General features: G+C 38.2%; 1 protein-coding gene and 2 non-coding genes across 3 annotated transcripts in view; 2 read left to right on the top strand and 1 right to left on the bottom strand.

Annotated features, from left to right (window-relative positions):
• The window catches only part of LOC134679554 (electron transfer flavoprotein beta subunit lysine methyltransferase-like), a 61582-nt gene that overhangs the window by 43884 nt on the left and 1449 nt on the right, over window positions 1-16249 (top strand). The window contains exon 3 of the mRNA XM_063538511.1: window positions 15588-15718. Within this exon, the coding sequence (XP_063394581.1) occupies window positions 15588-15718 (131 nt within the window). The remainder of the gene's footprint in view (window positions 1-15587; window positions 15719-16249) is intronic.
• LOC134679729 (5S ribosomal RNA) lies at window positions 14624-14742 on the top strand. The gene has a single exon (XR_010100396.1). It is a non-coding gene; the product is annotated as a 5S ribosomal RNA (ribosomal RNA).
• Trnaa-ugc (transfer RNA alanine (anticodon UGC)) lies at window positions 15741-15812 on the bottom strand. The gene has a single exon. It is a non-coding gene; the product is annotated as a tRNA-Ala (tRNA).

Genomic DNA, 16249 nt, shown 5'->3' with positions numbered 1-16249 from the left:
AATCTTACCCTCCAATGTTTTTATGATTTTACAATGAACAATTTATTGATGAAAATTGATATTTAAAGCGAAAATAACCACGGTCACCTTACAAGTTATCCGGCTCGAAGGACCAAAAAATGTTAAGGGGATTATTTTACTTCGATATTTAAAAATTATGTGGACTGTATTCAAACGAGTTACGAGACGAGATACGAAACGATATACCGTGGAACTTAGGACAGGCTAGGTCAATTGGTAAAAGCACTCACCTTGCTGAGCTGTAGATGACGGTGCAGCTCTCGGTGGAGGCTGGCGCAGGCTTCTCAGACCTTCGGCTCGTCTAGACTTACCTCGAATCCGAGTTACCTGGACCAGCGTGGACACCGAAACGGAGCAGGAGCAGTGCTTCTTCAACTGATTAGCCTTCCACAATGAGTACACACAGTTTACAGACGAAATTGAATCTTTTAAATGAACCGAGACGATAATATTCGAAAATAATAATTAGCGCAGCGAGATGCGCCCGACATGTTACATTCGCGATACGAGAAGGGGAGGAAGTATAGTTTTTTTTTTAAAGTTTGAACGATAATGTTGCCAGGCGAAATTATTTTAAGACTACAATCCTTAACAACAGCAATCAAATTTTCTCCGTACATATTTATAAGCTGCAGGTGAATAAAAATTTAATGTCATAGCGAACTTTCGGAGAGCAGGGGAATAAGATGGTCGCCTTCTTGATGTCTTTTTATTTTTCTTCACCTGGAGTCGAATAAGTTCTGCTACATCGGCATTTAAGACAGACTCAATCTGCTCGTTTATGTATTTATTTTCTTTTAAATGTTTAATTATACCTCGTAGCGACGTGTTTTGTATTTTGAGTTTAGCATTCGCTTTATGTAAAAATTTTAGCTTTTTGGCTACATATTTGTGTCGTTTTTCAAGAGATGCTACTCTCTTTTTCAGTTTTATTTTTCTTGGCGTGTCGAATATATCGTTCAAATCGCTTATGTCGACCTGCATTTCTTCATCTTCTGAAGGTGAAGCTGGCGTTGTTGGTGAAGGCCGGGGTATTTCACTCTCATAAACCTGTAAAAATAAATTTATTTAGTATAACTTATAATAATTGCACAGAATAAAACTTCAGTTTTATTTTTAGAGGCGTGTCGAATATGTCGTTCAAATCGTTTATGCCGACCTGCATTTCTTCATTTTCTGAAGGTGGAGCTGGCGTGGTTGGTGAAGGCCGGGGTTTTTCACTATCAAAAACCTGTAAAAATACATATATTTAGTAAACATTATTGCACTAAATAAAACGGAATGTACGGAAGATCGGTACATACTAAAATAATACATTGTGGATAACGGAGGTCTGAGAGTCTGAGAGAGTCAATAGAGACACGTTTTTAGGGTTCCGTAGCCAAATGGCAAAAAACGGAACCCTTATAGATTCGTCATGTCTGTCTGTCTGTCTGTCTGTCTGTCTGTCTGTCTGTCTGTCTGTCCGTCCGTATGTCACAGCCACTTTGTTCCGAAACTATAAGCACTATACTGTTGAAACTTGGTAAGTAGATGTATTCTGTGAACCGCATTAAGATTTTCATACAAAAATAGAAAAAAAACAATAAATTTTTAGGGTTCCCCATACATAGAACTGAAACTCAAAAATTTTTTTTTCATCATACCCATACGTGTGGGGTATCTATGGATAGGTCTTCAAAAATGATATTGAGGCTTCTAATATCATTTTCTTCTAAACTGAATAGTTTGCGCGAGAGACACTTCCAAAGTGGTAAAATGTGTGTCCCCCCCCCCTGTAACTTCTAAAATAAGAGTATGATAAAACTAAAAAAAATATATGATGTACATTACCATACAAACTTCCACCGAAAATTGGTTTGAACAAGATTTGGTAAGTAGTTTTTTTTTAATACGTCATAAACCGTAAACCGCAATTTTATTATGTTACTTGCTGTTACGGAACCCTTCATGGGCGAGTCCGACTCGCACTTGGCCGCTTTTTTTATTTAATATTAGTATGTTAATACATTTGTAATAAATATATTGATTTTCCTTTTTAAATAGGGTTTCATAGCCAAATGGCAAAAAACGGAACCCTTATGGATTCGTCATGTCTGTCTGTCTGTCTGTCCGTCCGTATGTCACAGCCACTTTTTTACGAAACTATAAGAACTATACTGTAGAAACTTGGTAAGTAGATGTATTCTGTGAACCGCTTTAAGATTTTCATACAAAAATAGAAAAAAACAGTTAATTTTGGGGTTACCCATACTTAGAACTGAAACTCTAAACTTTGTTTTCATCAAACCCATACGTGTGGGGTATCTATGGATAGGTCTTCAAAAATGATATTGAGGTTTCTAATATCATTTGTTTCTAAACTGAATAGTTTGCGCGAGACACTTCCAAAGTGGTAAAATGCGTGTCTCCCTCTGTAACTTCTAAAATAAGAGAATAATAAAGCTAAAAAAAAATATGATGTACATTACCATGCAAACCTCCACCGAAAATTGTTTTGAACGAGATCTAGTAAGTAGTTTTTTTTAATACGTCATAAATTGTAAACCGCAATCCAAAGATGTGGGTTCGAATCCCACGTTGACCAGAGTTGGTCTAAGTTCAATTTTTCGTCGTGATTGACATCTGTATATACAATTTATAGACAGTTATTTACATGGCTTAAGTTTACAAATACAATGTTCTTACTTCCTGTGTTTACCCTCAATGTTTTTCATCACACATGGAAAGAAAAATGATTTATGCGAAATAATTGTTTAACGGCCGATCTGTGGCCTATTTTATAAAGCTACAAGTTACAATTTACAAGCGGAAGTCTCTATCTAACATATAGGGTTAGAAAGAGACTTCCGCTTGTAAATTGTAACTAGTAGCTTTATAAAATAGGCCACTGGCCTAGTGGCCTAGCACAAATATTTGTTCTTGAGTCATCATGATCAAGCCTTTCGATCGGTATGATAAAGCTACAGGGTGATTTTTTTTCTCGTGCGGCGGGTTCGATTCCCAGTTCAACCATGTAATTATTAAAAAATCTATGAATGCAGTTTAAATTGTTTTTTAAATTAAAATAATGTCTTCTTTCAGTAAAATGTTCCATCTACAATATTTAGGGTACTTTCCCTCCATGTGGCATAGCCGTGGGACGCCCTGTATAGCGAATATGACCGGACTCCAGTCGGTTTTGAGTTATTGCAAAAAATCTTCTGTTCTTAGTAAAAATCTAAAAATACGTAAAACGCTCTGTCCTCCCTTGTAAACGTATGATACTGACTTATCGCCCCGGTTTGGCCTATTTTGACAGAACGGTAACTACGAAACTCTACACTAAGCATGGCCCGACATGCTCTCAGCCGATTATTATTTTTGAGTCAGATTTGGATACATTTAGGTACCTATGTTTGAGGAGCTCCTGATTTTGGTCGGAATAAATACGAAACCCCAATTTGGGACAACAGTATAGTACAAGTTCAAAGGTGTGATACCTCATTGGATTCGGAATGATGTTTAGAAAAATGTATTCAAAGCGTTTATTACCACAGATATGAAATCAAAAATTATTATTAAATAAAAGTGCGTCTACTTAGCTTTGTATGAACCAAGAAATAATAGTGTTAAACGGTTTTCCCTGAGGCAAAAGTGCAATAGGTATTACTTACTTCACTAACTTCGCCTACTAAGAGGCAAATCGCGACTTTGTTATGGTTTATGGATAACTTCTCACATCACTAGATTATCGATATTACATGTCGACTATTGCCCATCACTTTTCTGTCTGTGTACGTATTTAGAAACTTGAACCCGCCCCTAAAATTAGTGCGATAGGGACAACTGCAGCTGAGGCGAAAAATCCTGCGTAAAAATGTCAAAAATCGAGGTTTCGTAGTCCTCTTTTTCCTCCTCCAAATCTTAACCAATCGTAACCAAATTTGGAAATCTGAATGATTATGAAATTATCTATGTCGGACCGTTTTGCTTTTTTGGCTAATTGATATCAGTTTTGAATACCACGCCTCTCATTGCGGCATAGTCAATTAGGCCATTTTGGCCATTTTTGAAGGGCTCTAGCGCCTTAAAAAACAAAAATATCAAAAAAAGCAAAACGGTCCGACACAGATATTGACAATATTAATCTGTGTTGAAAAAATCATTGCTCTAGCTTCAAAAACCACGGAGGAAAACGAGGACTACGTTTGTATGGAGGAATGACCACTCCCGTTGGCTCTTAAGACTAACAAAAATACAAAACAAAAGACGTCTATATAACCTTTGACTCTTAAGATAACCCAAAATAAAATTCTGTGACAGAATGTGAAAACCCAACTCCGGTTGACAACTACCCCGCAAGTTAAAAAACAATTGAAATGAGCCAGGTCGACAGATCAGTAATTTTACTTATCACTTACCTACTTAAACCAGTGGTAAAACCCAAATTCATTGTTGCTTGTCATTGCTAAAAAAATGTTGACCTTTCTGAAAAAACTCAGTCAGAATCGAAGCAAGACAATAGGATAGCACTGATATTGGGAAATACTAAATTATCATTTGACGTAGGTTACTAACTGATGTTAAATATTATTTGAATTGTATATCGTTTTTATAATAAAATCGTAAAAATAGTGTAAGACATACTTCGCTTTCTTTCGGTGGCCTTAAACCGACAAGCAACGCATATTGAAGGCTATCAGGCCAAGCCCAAGTGTCCATAGAAGCTCAGAGTTCTCCCGCGGCAGATAGTGGAGACTTCATACAATAATTTGAGCGACTATCACCCCATCCCCATAATTATCGACGTTGTAATGGCTCCTTTACACGATGGGCCAACGCCGGCCAATCCAAGGGACGCATTTATGCGTTAGAACGAGCAAGTGATATTGCTATCTCATTCTACTGCATGGCTGCGTCCCTTGGAGTGGCCGGCGCTGGCCCATTGTGTAGAGGAGTCATAATAAAGGCTTTAAACAGCGCGGCTAGCAACTAGCAACAGCTCGAAATCATTAATATTCAATTATTCATGTGGGAAAATGAATTTCCATTGCGAGTACTTCCCCGTTTACATGCAAATGCAAATTAGCTGTACCTACTTATAGTCGACTCGAAAATATTGATCAGTTATGCACACATACTGTGTCTGGAGTCGATGCACAACAACTGTGTCAGCGTCGTAACTAAGTTGGTGATTTTGGATCTAGAGACGTTACCTTGAATTTTACAAAACCCCTTCAGAAATATCTGTATAATGTAATATAATGTATATCTCACCTGCATCTGGAAGCTGTAGCCTCAGCTCAGCTTCACGCAATGCATTAGTATTCATTTTATTTCCGGATATTGTGCCAGTATTCGCAATGTCTTACGTGGCTCCGTCAATCAAATCTTTTCTGGGGCCCTTCTACCAGAACAGAGGGACTTCAGATCATCATGTAATGTTATTAAGCAAGACAGATGAATTAGTTATAGGTACCTAACTAAAAGCCGGCATTTATTCTCAAATTCTCAAGTTATTGGACTAGCTACTCATAGGCGTCAGATTTTTGCGAGAGCAATTGCCACCCGATTAGGATTATTGAGAATGTATTCTCAAGACAAGTAAATTTTAATGTGAAAGACTTTAATAAATTGCAAACTGTCGCCAGCTATAAGTACCTACATTAAACCGAAATAAATGGCATATACGAAGGAAAAAATTACTAAGCCTTCAGTGTCCAGAGCTAAATAGTGTAAATAGTAGCGTATCTACTAGAAAAAACACAAATTAAAATATTTTCATAACTAGAAAGTAATTTAATTTGTTCTTAAAGAACTATACATTAAGCACACAATTACCTACTGAATATAAACTTGCCGTCGTTTTAGCATAACTTGCCGGGTTTTTCCGACCGGTTTCCTCAATATCCTCCGTCTGAGACCTCCGTTACGCACTCTTTGGATTCCACTTGCGTACCTTGTGACGTCTGGACTTAGGTAAGCTTGTAAACATACGTAGAATTTTTATTTTGAATCTGATTAGGGATAAGGAAACTTTGATCTTATTAACTGATGTTAATCCTTGATTCCTTGCCATAAACCACTAAACCACGTAAATAGGTAAAGTACCTTTAATTGAAACTTCCCCGAAAATGTTAATAAAGCACGTATTGTTGAATGGTTGGGTTTTGTTTACAATTGGAGCAGTGGCGTAACTAGGGGGGGGGGGTTGGAGGGGGCACGTGCCCCGGGCGCCGTCCAAGGGGGGGCGCCAAAATGGGCAAAAGACTACCTCTCCGCCTTGACAAAAGGCAGCAGGGAAACTTTTGTCAGTCGTATTTACTACCACTGTGAAGTGTGAAATGCGGGTGGTATTCTGGCCCACAGCGTAAAAGAGAAAGCCGATCTTTTAGGTACTCTTTTTGCTTTGAACTCGACCTTGAAAGACGACGGTAGCGCCCTACTGCCCACCATCCCTCAGCGCGAATACTCTATGCCAGAAACTTCTATCAAGCAGAGGGATATTCCGTGGGAGTTGCTATGCTTTCATTTTGTAAGGCGAGCGGGCCGAGTGCTTCAGAGTTGTGTTGTGTCCCGTGTTTCGCGACTTTGGGGTTGGACTCATAGTAAAAGTTGCTCAGTATAATCCTAAAACCTACCTGGCAATGGAAATGCAGTTATTGTTTAGCCACACTGTATACAGGCTGGTCCAAACCTTCACGCCCAAAAATTTTTTTTTTTTGAGTCCTCGTCGTGGGTCTTCAGAATATACCCCATGTACGAATATATGTACTTAAGCCGATTTTTCGTAGTTTTAGAGACTTTTAACTTTTGTTAAGAAATTCCGGGGTGAAGCCTTGCTTTGCTTTTATGCCTTCTAATAATTGTTCGTGGTATTTGCAATGATAACATGAAATAGAGATGGGGAAGTGACCCCATAAAATAATAGTACAAATAACAAAAGTGGATTTTTTAATGAATTACTAATTTAGAAGCTTTCCACCTCAGTTCATTTGACCGGCGTCTCTGACAAATTATGACTATTAAGTATCACTTTTTAGACCTTTTAAAAAACTTAGGGTCTAGCAGTTTCTAAAATAACCAAAAGTCCTTGAAATCGCTTGTATTTTTTATTTATTTAGATAAGGGCAACATCTAAGCTTGACATGCTTGAACGTAAAACTTTGTCTTTTTTTCCCAACTCAGCCAAGTGAGGATGCTAATTTTATTTAGCAACTGCGCCGCCGTTTGTCAAGGATTATGTTACAAAAACCGGCCATGTCGGACTCGCGCACGAAGGGTTCCGTACCATAATGCAAAAAAAAAACAAAAAAAGAAACGGTCACCCATCCAAGTACTGACCACTCCCGACGTTGCTTAACTTTGGTCAAAAATCACGTTTGTTGTATGGGAGCCCCATTTAAATCTTTATTTTATTCTGTATTTAGTATTTGTTGTTATAGCGGCAACAGAAATACATCATCTGTGAAAATTTCAACTGTCTAGCTATCACGGTTCGTGAGATACAGCCTGGTGACAGACGGACGGACGGACGGACGGACAGCGAACTCTTAGTAATAGAGTCCCGTTTTACCCTTTGGGTACGGAACCCTAAAAAGTAACATTTAAAAAAGTTCAAGTTTTTTTAAATAAATTAATTGCTTCACCCCGGAATTTCTTAACAAAAGTTAAAAGTAATAAAAATCATAACTCGAAAACTACGAAAAGTTGGCTAACATACATACCTATTCTAATAGCCCACAGCGTGAGCAATGTAAAAAAATTTTTTTAACGTCAAGGCTTGGATCACTACCGGTCTGTGATACTAGAATGTCGTGAAAAACCTGTGTCAGGTATCGAGAGCATTCTATCCAGAGTTTCGGTGTGGGATCGGGACAATTTAGTCCAATTCAATCCCACCAAGACTCAATTTTGCGCGTTTACCGCTAAGAAAACCTCATTTTTCAAGGCACAACCCTTCCCATGTCAGGGAGTATTGGGAGCCTCGGTGTTGACATCTCCATCAGTGACGTCCAATAATTTCGTAGCCACCTTGCTGGGTAGGCTGCGCTCGTATCCAAAATAGAACTCGGTGTGCTCAATAAAGGGAGGCGATACTTTACTCTGGGGTAGACTGATCCCATATATTGAGTACTGCTGTCACCTTTGGACAGGAGCACCTGGGTGCCACCTTGGACCCTTCAAATCAGTCCAAAGGCGCGCTGTATCTAAGTCTAAGGAGATCTCCAAAAAATAAGTTTATAGGTTTTAAAATGGTCGGCAACGCGCATGTAACACCCTGGAGTGTAGACGTCCATAGGATGCGGTGACCGCTTACCATCAGGTGGGTCGTAAGGTTGTTAGTCACCGATGTACTAAAAAACCATAGGTACACTGTATTTGTCGAAATTAAAAGAAAACTTTAATAAGCAAAAAAATTACCCTTTCGTTTCGTTTGGTGGTGGGGGGGGGGCGCAAATTTGGTGTCTGCCCCGGGCGCCATATCCTCTAGCTACGCCACTGAATTGGAGAGAAGAGCGGTGGAAAGCTACTGGGATGCTTCTTGCTATCAGAAATTCATCAAGAACTTAGAACTACCGCTACACCAGGGATGTTGCGAATATTCGCATCCGCAACCGCGGAACTTCCGCATTATTTTCAAAATCCGCATCCGCATAAAATCGATGCGGAGCTTGATGCGGATGTCGAACAAGTCGGTACAGGAAAGTAGGAAGTTTAAATTACCTAATGTCATGTCGTATCAGTTGGCTTTCATTATTTCTTTTTCTGTCCTCAATAGTATTGATTAGAAACATCTTCTTTTCTACCCTACCGAATGCAAATAATCCTATACAGGGTGATTCATGAGTCGTGAGCAGGACTAATCCTGCACACTCGGTAACTGATAATTGATCGATCACCGTCGTATTAAGGTGAAACAACCACACTTTTTCCTATTTTTTAACTTTTTGGTGAGGGCAAATTTAATTCTCTACAATCATGGTCACCCTACAAGACCTAATTAATAAACTTAAAACCTCTTGAACCGTAATGACAGCATTTTGATTACGAAGAAAATAAACTGTCAAACTTGAGTGAGATACGAGTTTTCAAAAGTAACCAGACCGTGATGACATTGATGACATTCAATATCGACAACACAGAATATCGGTAGTTTAGTACCTATTCTAATTCTAGGGTGACCATGCATGTCGTAAATAAATTAATAACTTTTTTTTTCAACTAGACTAGAAAATTTACGTTAACCTCACTGATACTGATACGAAACAGTTGCATATAATTTACGAAATGCGCAGTGTTAGTCCTGCTCACGTCTCCTGAATCACCCTGTATATAGGTAATCAATCGTTAAATACACAAATTAGTACAGGTACAAATGACTAACTCATTATTTTCACAGATTAGATTAGATTTCGTAACATTAGTGCCAACGTGTGCTTAGTGTTTATAATTAGATCCGATTATACTGCCTATCCTGTACCAGGGTCTAGCCGCAATCCCATAGTGAAACTGCCCCTGGCTGAAATGTATACCTTTCTTAGGCGCGTTTATTTGTCTTATTATAAGATATCGTTTTACCAAATTTCAAGCCTAGAATCCCCTTGGTTCGGCAAAATTATAATATATTTTTAAGCCTTTATAAACAAGTTACAATCTTGATTTTTTTTTTGAAAATGAACTTCTATTAGATGCATATAATATCCAAATTTCAAAACAATAGAACTACTAGTTTAGCTACAAAAAAATAAAAACGATTTTTTTTTGCCGAACCAAGGGGATTCTAGGCTTGAAATTTGGTAAAACGATATCTTATAATAAGACAAATAAACGCGCCTAAGACAGGTATGCATTTCAGCCAGGGGCAGTTTCACTATGGGATTGCGGCTAGACCCTTTGTGATTTGTGTTTTGTACAATAAAGAGTTTATACATAAGAGTACATACAATATACATGGTCACGTGTCATTGACAGTTCTTACTGAATGGACAAGAACACATGACGACTGTCCATAATCACTTTATCCATGAATGAAAATTCTTAGAAAAATTCACATCTCACGAGACCGCAAACCATACAAACTAATGCAAACCTAATATTATCAAACATAAAGTTCAAATTCAACTACCTATCCGTGACCCTTCGATACAACATGATACAGTTATCGATTTAAAGAAAATTGAACTGTATTAGAGTTGTATAAGGTTAACATTCTAATGGAGTTGTCTTGTGAGTCACGCGCGTGGGGTTTTACAAATCGCCTTATCTGTGAATTATTGATAACGGAATTGTTGAACCAATACCTTAACGAGGATTTCTTCGAATGGAACAAAACAAACGATATACAATCGAATATGTTTGTATTGTTGTTTTTTCGATAATTGTCAAAGATTAGAGATAACAACAATTGGACTTTAATTTAATCAGTTTCTGGAATCATTGATCAAATGTACCTATATTAAAATGTTTACTTCGAGCTTTGAGTTCATGATTGGGTTTATTCTCGTGTTTTAAGGGTTTTGAAAGCTTTTGATAATATTTTGCTCTTCTTACTTTTGGCTTTTGAACAAGATTCAAGGAAAACTTGGATAAATACAAAAGTTAGGTAGGTATTCTAAAAACAGGCAAACATAGATACCATAAAAAATATGAAAAACTATTAAAGCCTAATCCTCAACATCTCTGATAGGAAAGGAAACTTACTTAAAATAATAAAATATGTATGTAGGTATATTTTTTCTGCTAATAATGTCCTTTTATGCAAGAAAAGTAAAAATCTATGAAAAATCAACCTTTACATTCCAAATCAAATATTTGTTTTGCGCACCATCTCGATTAGATAACTTTAACCTTTTCAATGATAAGATACGTAATGCCAAACATTCTATTCATATTCCACCTTATTACTACGAACTAAGGTTCTGAATCGTTTATATATTTTGACATCGACTGTTCAACCTAAATTCCTTCCTATGAGTCATTGAAGGACTTTGCCAGACAAGGACGACCTACAACTTTCACCTATTAAAGAAAAGGACAGTGCTAAATATTCAGGACATTGTGCGACTGAGAGAGAAATATGATTTCACCATGAGTAAGAAAGGGAGGTGTATGTGTGAAGCCTGTGTATGAGTTGGTGAATGCAGGTGAAAGAGTGTAGAAAGGGAGAGTTAGTATGAGTCATCCTGAAATTCGGGAACAAACTAGAGTGAGTCATACTAGGGATAGAAATTCTTGGAAAAGATGCGTAACCTGAAAACAAGACATTTGGAGATATTTTCTTATTGCTAGAGGACGCAAAAGGTCGGTTTCTTTAAACGTTTTAGGTCAAAAAACTTTGTTGGATAGGTACTTAGTTCAGTTTTATTCACAGAGGCGACACCGCTATTGCAAGACTCCGTCAGCTACAGTAACTACTTAGCATCAGGCGTAACGTAAACGTAATGTATCACTGAATCTTTATTTTCCACTTTTGAGCTTTGAAAAAGTTTTTTAAACCTGTTACCATTATGTTGGTTTTATTTAATTACGAGTAGGTGTATAACGTTATTTATCTACCTATAGGTACCTATATGTATTGACTTGCATGATATTGTGCAATTATTTCAGAAATAGAAGAACATTCCGAATTCAAAAGCGCAAATATTGCCACAGGTGCGCAGAAAGGGCAGAAACCTTAATCCATGGAATACCCTGGATGGCCCAATTATTAGGACCCTATATTAAATACAGCCACTAAGTATAAACACATTTATATGCCAGTTAGACTAATGTTAATGACTGAAGATATTCTACAGAGGATTCTCTGAGTCCTGAGAGGTTATAATTTTTCTAAATGTTATCTTATCGTAACGTTACGAATTCAAAGTTCTTGACTTTTGCTTACTTAGATAGGTACTTACATACCTACTTGTTAAGCATGTATAGTAACAGGTAGGTACCTTACCACACTATAATACCAATATTAATACGGAGCCGATTACGATTTCCTCTAAATCAGATAAGCTGTTGGCACGAGGCCAAACACTACTATTAGTGAACAGTAGCACAAGTCTCACAAATTGATACAAAACTTGTAAAATTGATGCATTTTGATTTTATACCTACCTATGTACATATATATATACTTACCTGCAAATTAAGTTAGGCTGTTTGAGGTTGAGAGTTGATTATTTGAGGTGTAACACAACTCTTAGCATGATACAGACTTTTCTCGATCTCGAGTATGTATCTCGACTAATCTCGAGTGTTGACCCCTTGCCTTTGCGCTGTATGTACATATATATTTTTTCTTTTTTAGTATACATTATTGCGAGCTACCCAGGTCTACAGAGGCTTACCCCCTAAGAAGTCGTAGCAAATGGGCTGAAAAACATTACTACAAAATTCGCTCAGCTGATTGTGATTACTCTACTGCGTTCACTATACAGCTGTAAATACGAGTACACGGGTATCTGCACAGTGCTCCAAGCTCCATTACTGTAAAATGAAGCTGAAAGGAAGATTTTCTCGGTAGTTGTTACTCTACTGCGTTTTCCACCCTACAAGTTCAAGGCCTCGGCCTCGAGCCTAGAGCAATGCCCGCCGGGGGCGCGGCTCGCAGGAACCATGTCAAACCTGACTCATGTTGAACAAACAGCTGTAACCTGTAACTAAACGGGAGAAGTGTCCATAACTACCTGAACACTGGATATCACCCACACCCACCGCCTAAAAGCGCTCTTTTACTCGTAAAATAACACCGAGAGCAGCACAGCACTCTGTAGCATCCTAGGGTCATTGCGTCAGTTACATACACAATTCTTTGTGGCAACTACGCCAAGTGGACGGGAACAGGCACTGGACGGTGAACTGACGCAATGACCCTATGCTATTTTATACTACTAACTATACATTAGCACATGTGGAACCTGTTCCTCAACCGTCCATGTTGTCCATCCTAGTAAGTCCCTTTTGTGTCGTTTTGTTACACGAATATTCAAAAAAGTTGCATTTAAATATCACAATACTCTCATCCCATTGCAACATGAAGCATCACCCTCAAATTGCGGCTCGTAGTGTAAAGTTGAAGGTCACAAAGACCGTTGACCGAGCGCAAGGGCGACCTTGGGATTATGTCACCTCCGACTCACAGCTGAGTAACGACGCCAAGTACTCCACAGTTGCCTTGGTAACCAATCGTACCTAATTCCACAAATGAAGTTTTTTTTCCATAAATGCGTCCCTTGGAGTGGCCGGGGTTGGCCCATCGTGTAGAGGAGCCATTTAAGTATAGCAGTCACCCTATAGGATCTAGGAGGAAAGTAAATCTTTCCCTATTATTTGGAGCCGCGCCTCTCGTCTGACCTTCACGGGCCTTCACCAGAGAAGTTCAAGGCGACGTGCGTCAAGGCCGCGACCTTCGGAGAATTGTGTCATCGGCTGACTAAGGTAGGTATCCAATGTCAAGGGGTAGACAAATTAGTAGATTATGATTGATGAAATTCACGACTATAAAGCTAAGGCGACACACTAGCCCGGGGTTAAGCGGTTAAACCGTTAAATTGTACTAGTAACTATCTCCAGGTATGTGGTGTGGTGTGTGGTGGAATGGTGCAAGTGGCCCAGAGTTCAAAAACTGGGAAAAAGGCATGCCCTTTTTCCGATTATTTATTTATTTAAATTAGATAAGATGTTTGTGTAAGAAATCGCTGTTTTCAAATCAGTCAAAGTTAGGCCGAAAAGTTTGGAAAGGTTTATGTCTTAATATGTACCGTTCCGTATGGTTACGTTGACTCGGGCCGTCGGGGCATTTGGTAGGTAAATCTCTATAAATTATGTAATTTTCATAATCCTGTAGGTACCTAACTTGTGCTCGCATCTTTTTTCCCAAACTCTTGCACAAATTAAAAGCGTTTTCCAAGAGTATAAGCTATGTATTAGTACAGTTAGGTATGCAAGCATTCTCTAATTAGTTTTCACGGAATTTGCACTCAGGCAAACCTAACATTGCCAGTGTGTTCTGAGAAAGCTTCAGTTCAGAGAAAATCTGAATATAGGTCGGTGGGCGGCCGGGTGGCAGCTGAAGTAGGCTTTCGTTTCCACCTAGGATTAGTTAGGTTATCAAAATTCAGGGAATTTCAGAGGCACCTGTAAAATTTTAAACTGGACCTAGTTCTGATAGGTTTCCATACGGGGAAATTCGCCGTGAATATTCTTATAAAATAGGTAGACGTTGTACAGTCCACGTCAAAGATATGTTTACATTTTTCGCCTTATTACAAAGGCATAAGGTGCAAAAGTGTAAACATATCTTTGACGTCGACTGTACCTATATGAAAATTATTGTGCATACCATTTTGCATGTTGTACATACAAAACTTATTAATCTTATTATAAATCAATTATAAATGTATTTTCTGAACATTGTCTTCCATGCAAAACATTGACTGGCCTAAGGCCTGAGTTACACTTGTAAGTTTTACTTACGTAAGGGACAAAGCTATTTGTTAGAATGAGATAACGATATTCATCTCTCATTCTGTAGTATAGCCGTGTCCCTACTTACGTAAGTAAAACTTACAAGTGTAACTCAGGCCTATAAACTTGTATTGTATATAGAATTTTTACTATGTCTATCGCCAACGTCCATACCACGTTGAATACACCGGTTCTCGTCCGATCACCGAAGTTAAGCAACGTCAGGCGAGGTCAGTACTTGGATGGGTGACCGCCTGGGAACACCTCGTGTCGTTGGCTTTTTGCTTTGCATTTCTCCAACTTTATTTTTCAATTTTAGAAAAATAAAAGACAAATACACGATTTTTCAACGAACTTGAAAAAAAAACAGACAAAATTTTTTGTGTCAAAATTTGTTTTAAAAAATAAAGCAATGAAAAATAATCTTATGTTTCTAGGTAACCCGGAAAACTCGCAACGGGCCTTGACGCTTATACCAACTTCGTAGAACAATGTTTCAGAATCAGACTTCTTCCGGGAATTTTGAAAACCAGCCTCGCGGGCCTCTTAAAAACTCGAAACTGATTGAAAAATAAATGAAGCTACAGTTCTCAGGGTGGCTAGTTATATTGGTAATTGGAATATTGTGTTGGTGCTAAATAAATTAGGTACACTCTGATTTTTACATAGGTTTTTGTATAAATTAGACATAATTAGCTCGTCCCAATTTTAATAGAGATGTAACTGCGCACGACGACCATATAGTAATAAAATATATTTACTGACTGAGCTAGATCGAGTAACTAGGTATTTATGATTGAAATCAATTCCAAAAATTTCATAATATTCCCTCTAATCCCAAAATTACTGACGTCCACCAACCACCCTGACGCTTGTTATGACTGACGTCTATTGTGGAATAGTAGAAACTTTTATACCGCCATCTGTTGTCGAATAGAATACGAACTAAGACTACTTTCTGCTTAGTAGCTCGGCTTGTAGTAACATCAAATATCAATAGATAGCGCTATATTCTAAACTCTTTGTAATGGTATATTTTTACATCCTATCCTTACTTCCGTACTCTAATTTCACTTACTAATCTGTTAAATGTCCGTATCGAAAAGCGCTTGTTTATTTTGCAGATACATACTCGACAATCCTAAAATTGTCGAAAACAAAACAGTTTTGGACCTAGGATGTGGTTGTGGAGCTGGTGCCATCGCAGCAGCAAAAATGAAAGCGAAGAGTGTATTGGCCAATGACATCGATCCATGTAAGTAAAAAATACAAAAAGTTGGAGATGCCGGGGATCGAACCCGGGGCCTTTCACATGCAAAGCGAACGCTCTACCACTGAGCTACATCCCCTGTTGAACGTAAGCTCAAAATAGATATTCAGTTGTGTTTACATACATTTTCCATGTTTATTCAGTTGGCATTTATTGCATTACACCATCACCATAATGATTTCACATTATTTTTTTAGTATCTATTTTTAGGGTTCCGTACCCAAAGGGTAAAACGGGACCCTATTACTAAGACTTCGCTGTCCGTCCGTCCGTCCGTCCGTCCGTCCGTCCGTCTGTCCGTCCGTCTGTCCGTCCGTCCGTCCGTCCGTCTGTCACCAGGCTGTATCTCACGAACCGTGATAGCTAGACAGTTGAAATTTTCACAGATGATGTATTTCTGTTGCCGCTATAACAACAAATACTAAAAACAGAATAAAATAAAGATTTAAATGGGGCTCCCATACAACAAACGTGATTTTTGACCAAAGTTAAGCAACGTCGGGAGTGGTCAGTACT

The sequence above is a fragment of the Cydia fagiglandana genome, chromosome 2, assembly GCF_963556715.1.
Source record: "Cydia fagiglandana chromosome 2, ilCydFagi1.1, whole genome shotgun sequence".
Lineage (NCBI taxonomy): Eukaryota > Metazoa > Arthropoda > Insecta > Lepidoptera > Tortricidae > Cydia > Cydia fagiglandana.
This window is presented reverse-complemented; position numbering and strand designations above follow the sequence as displayed.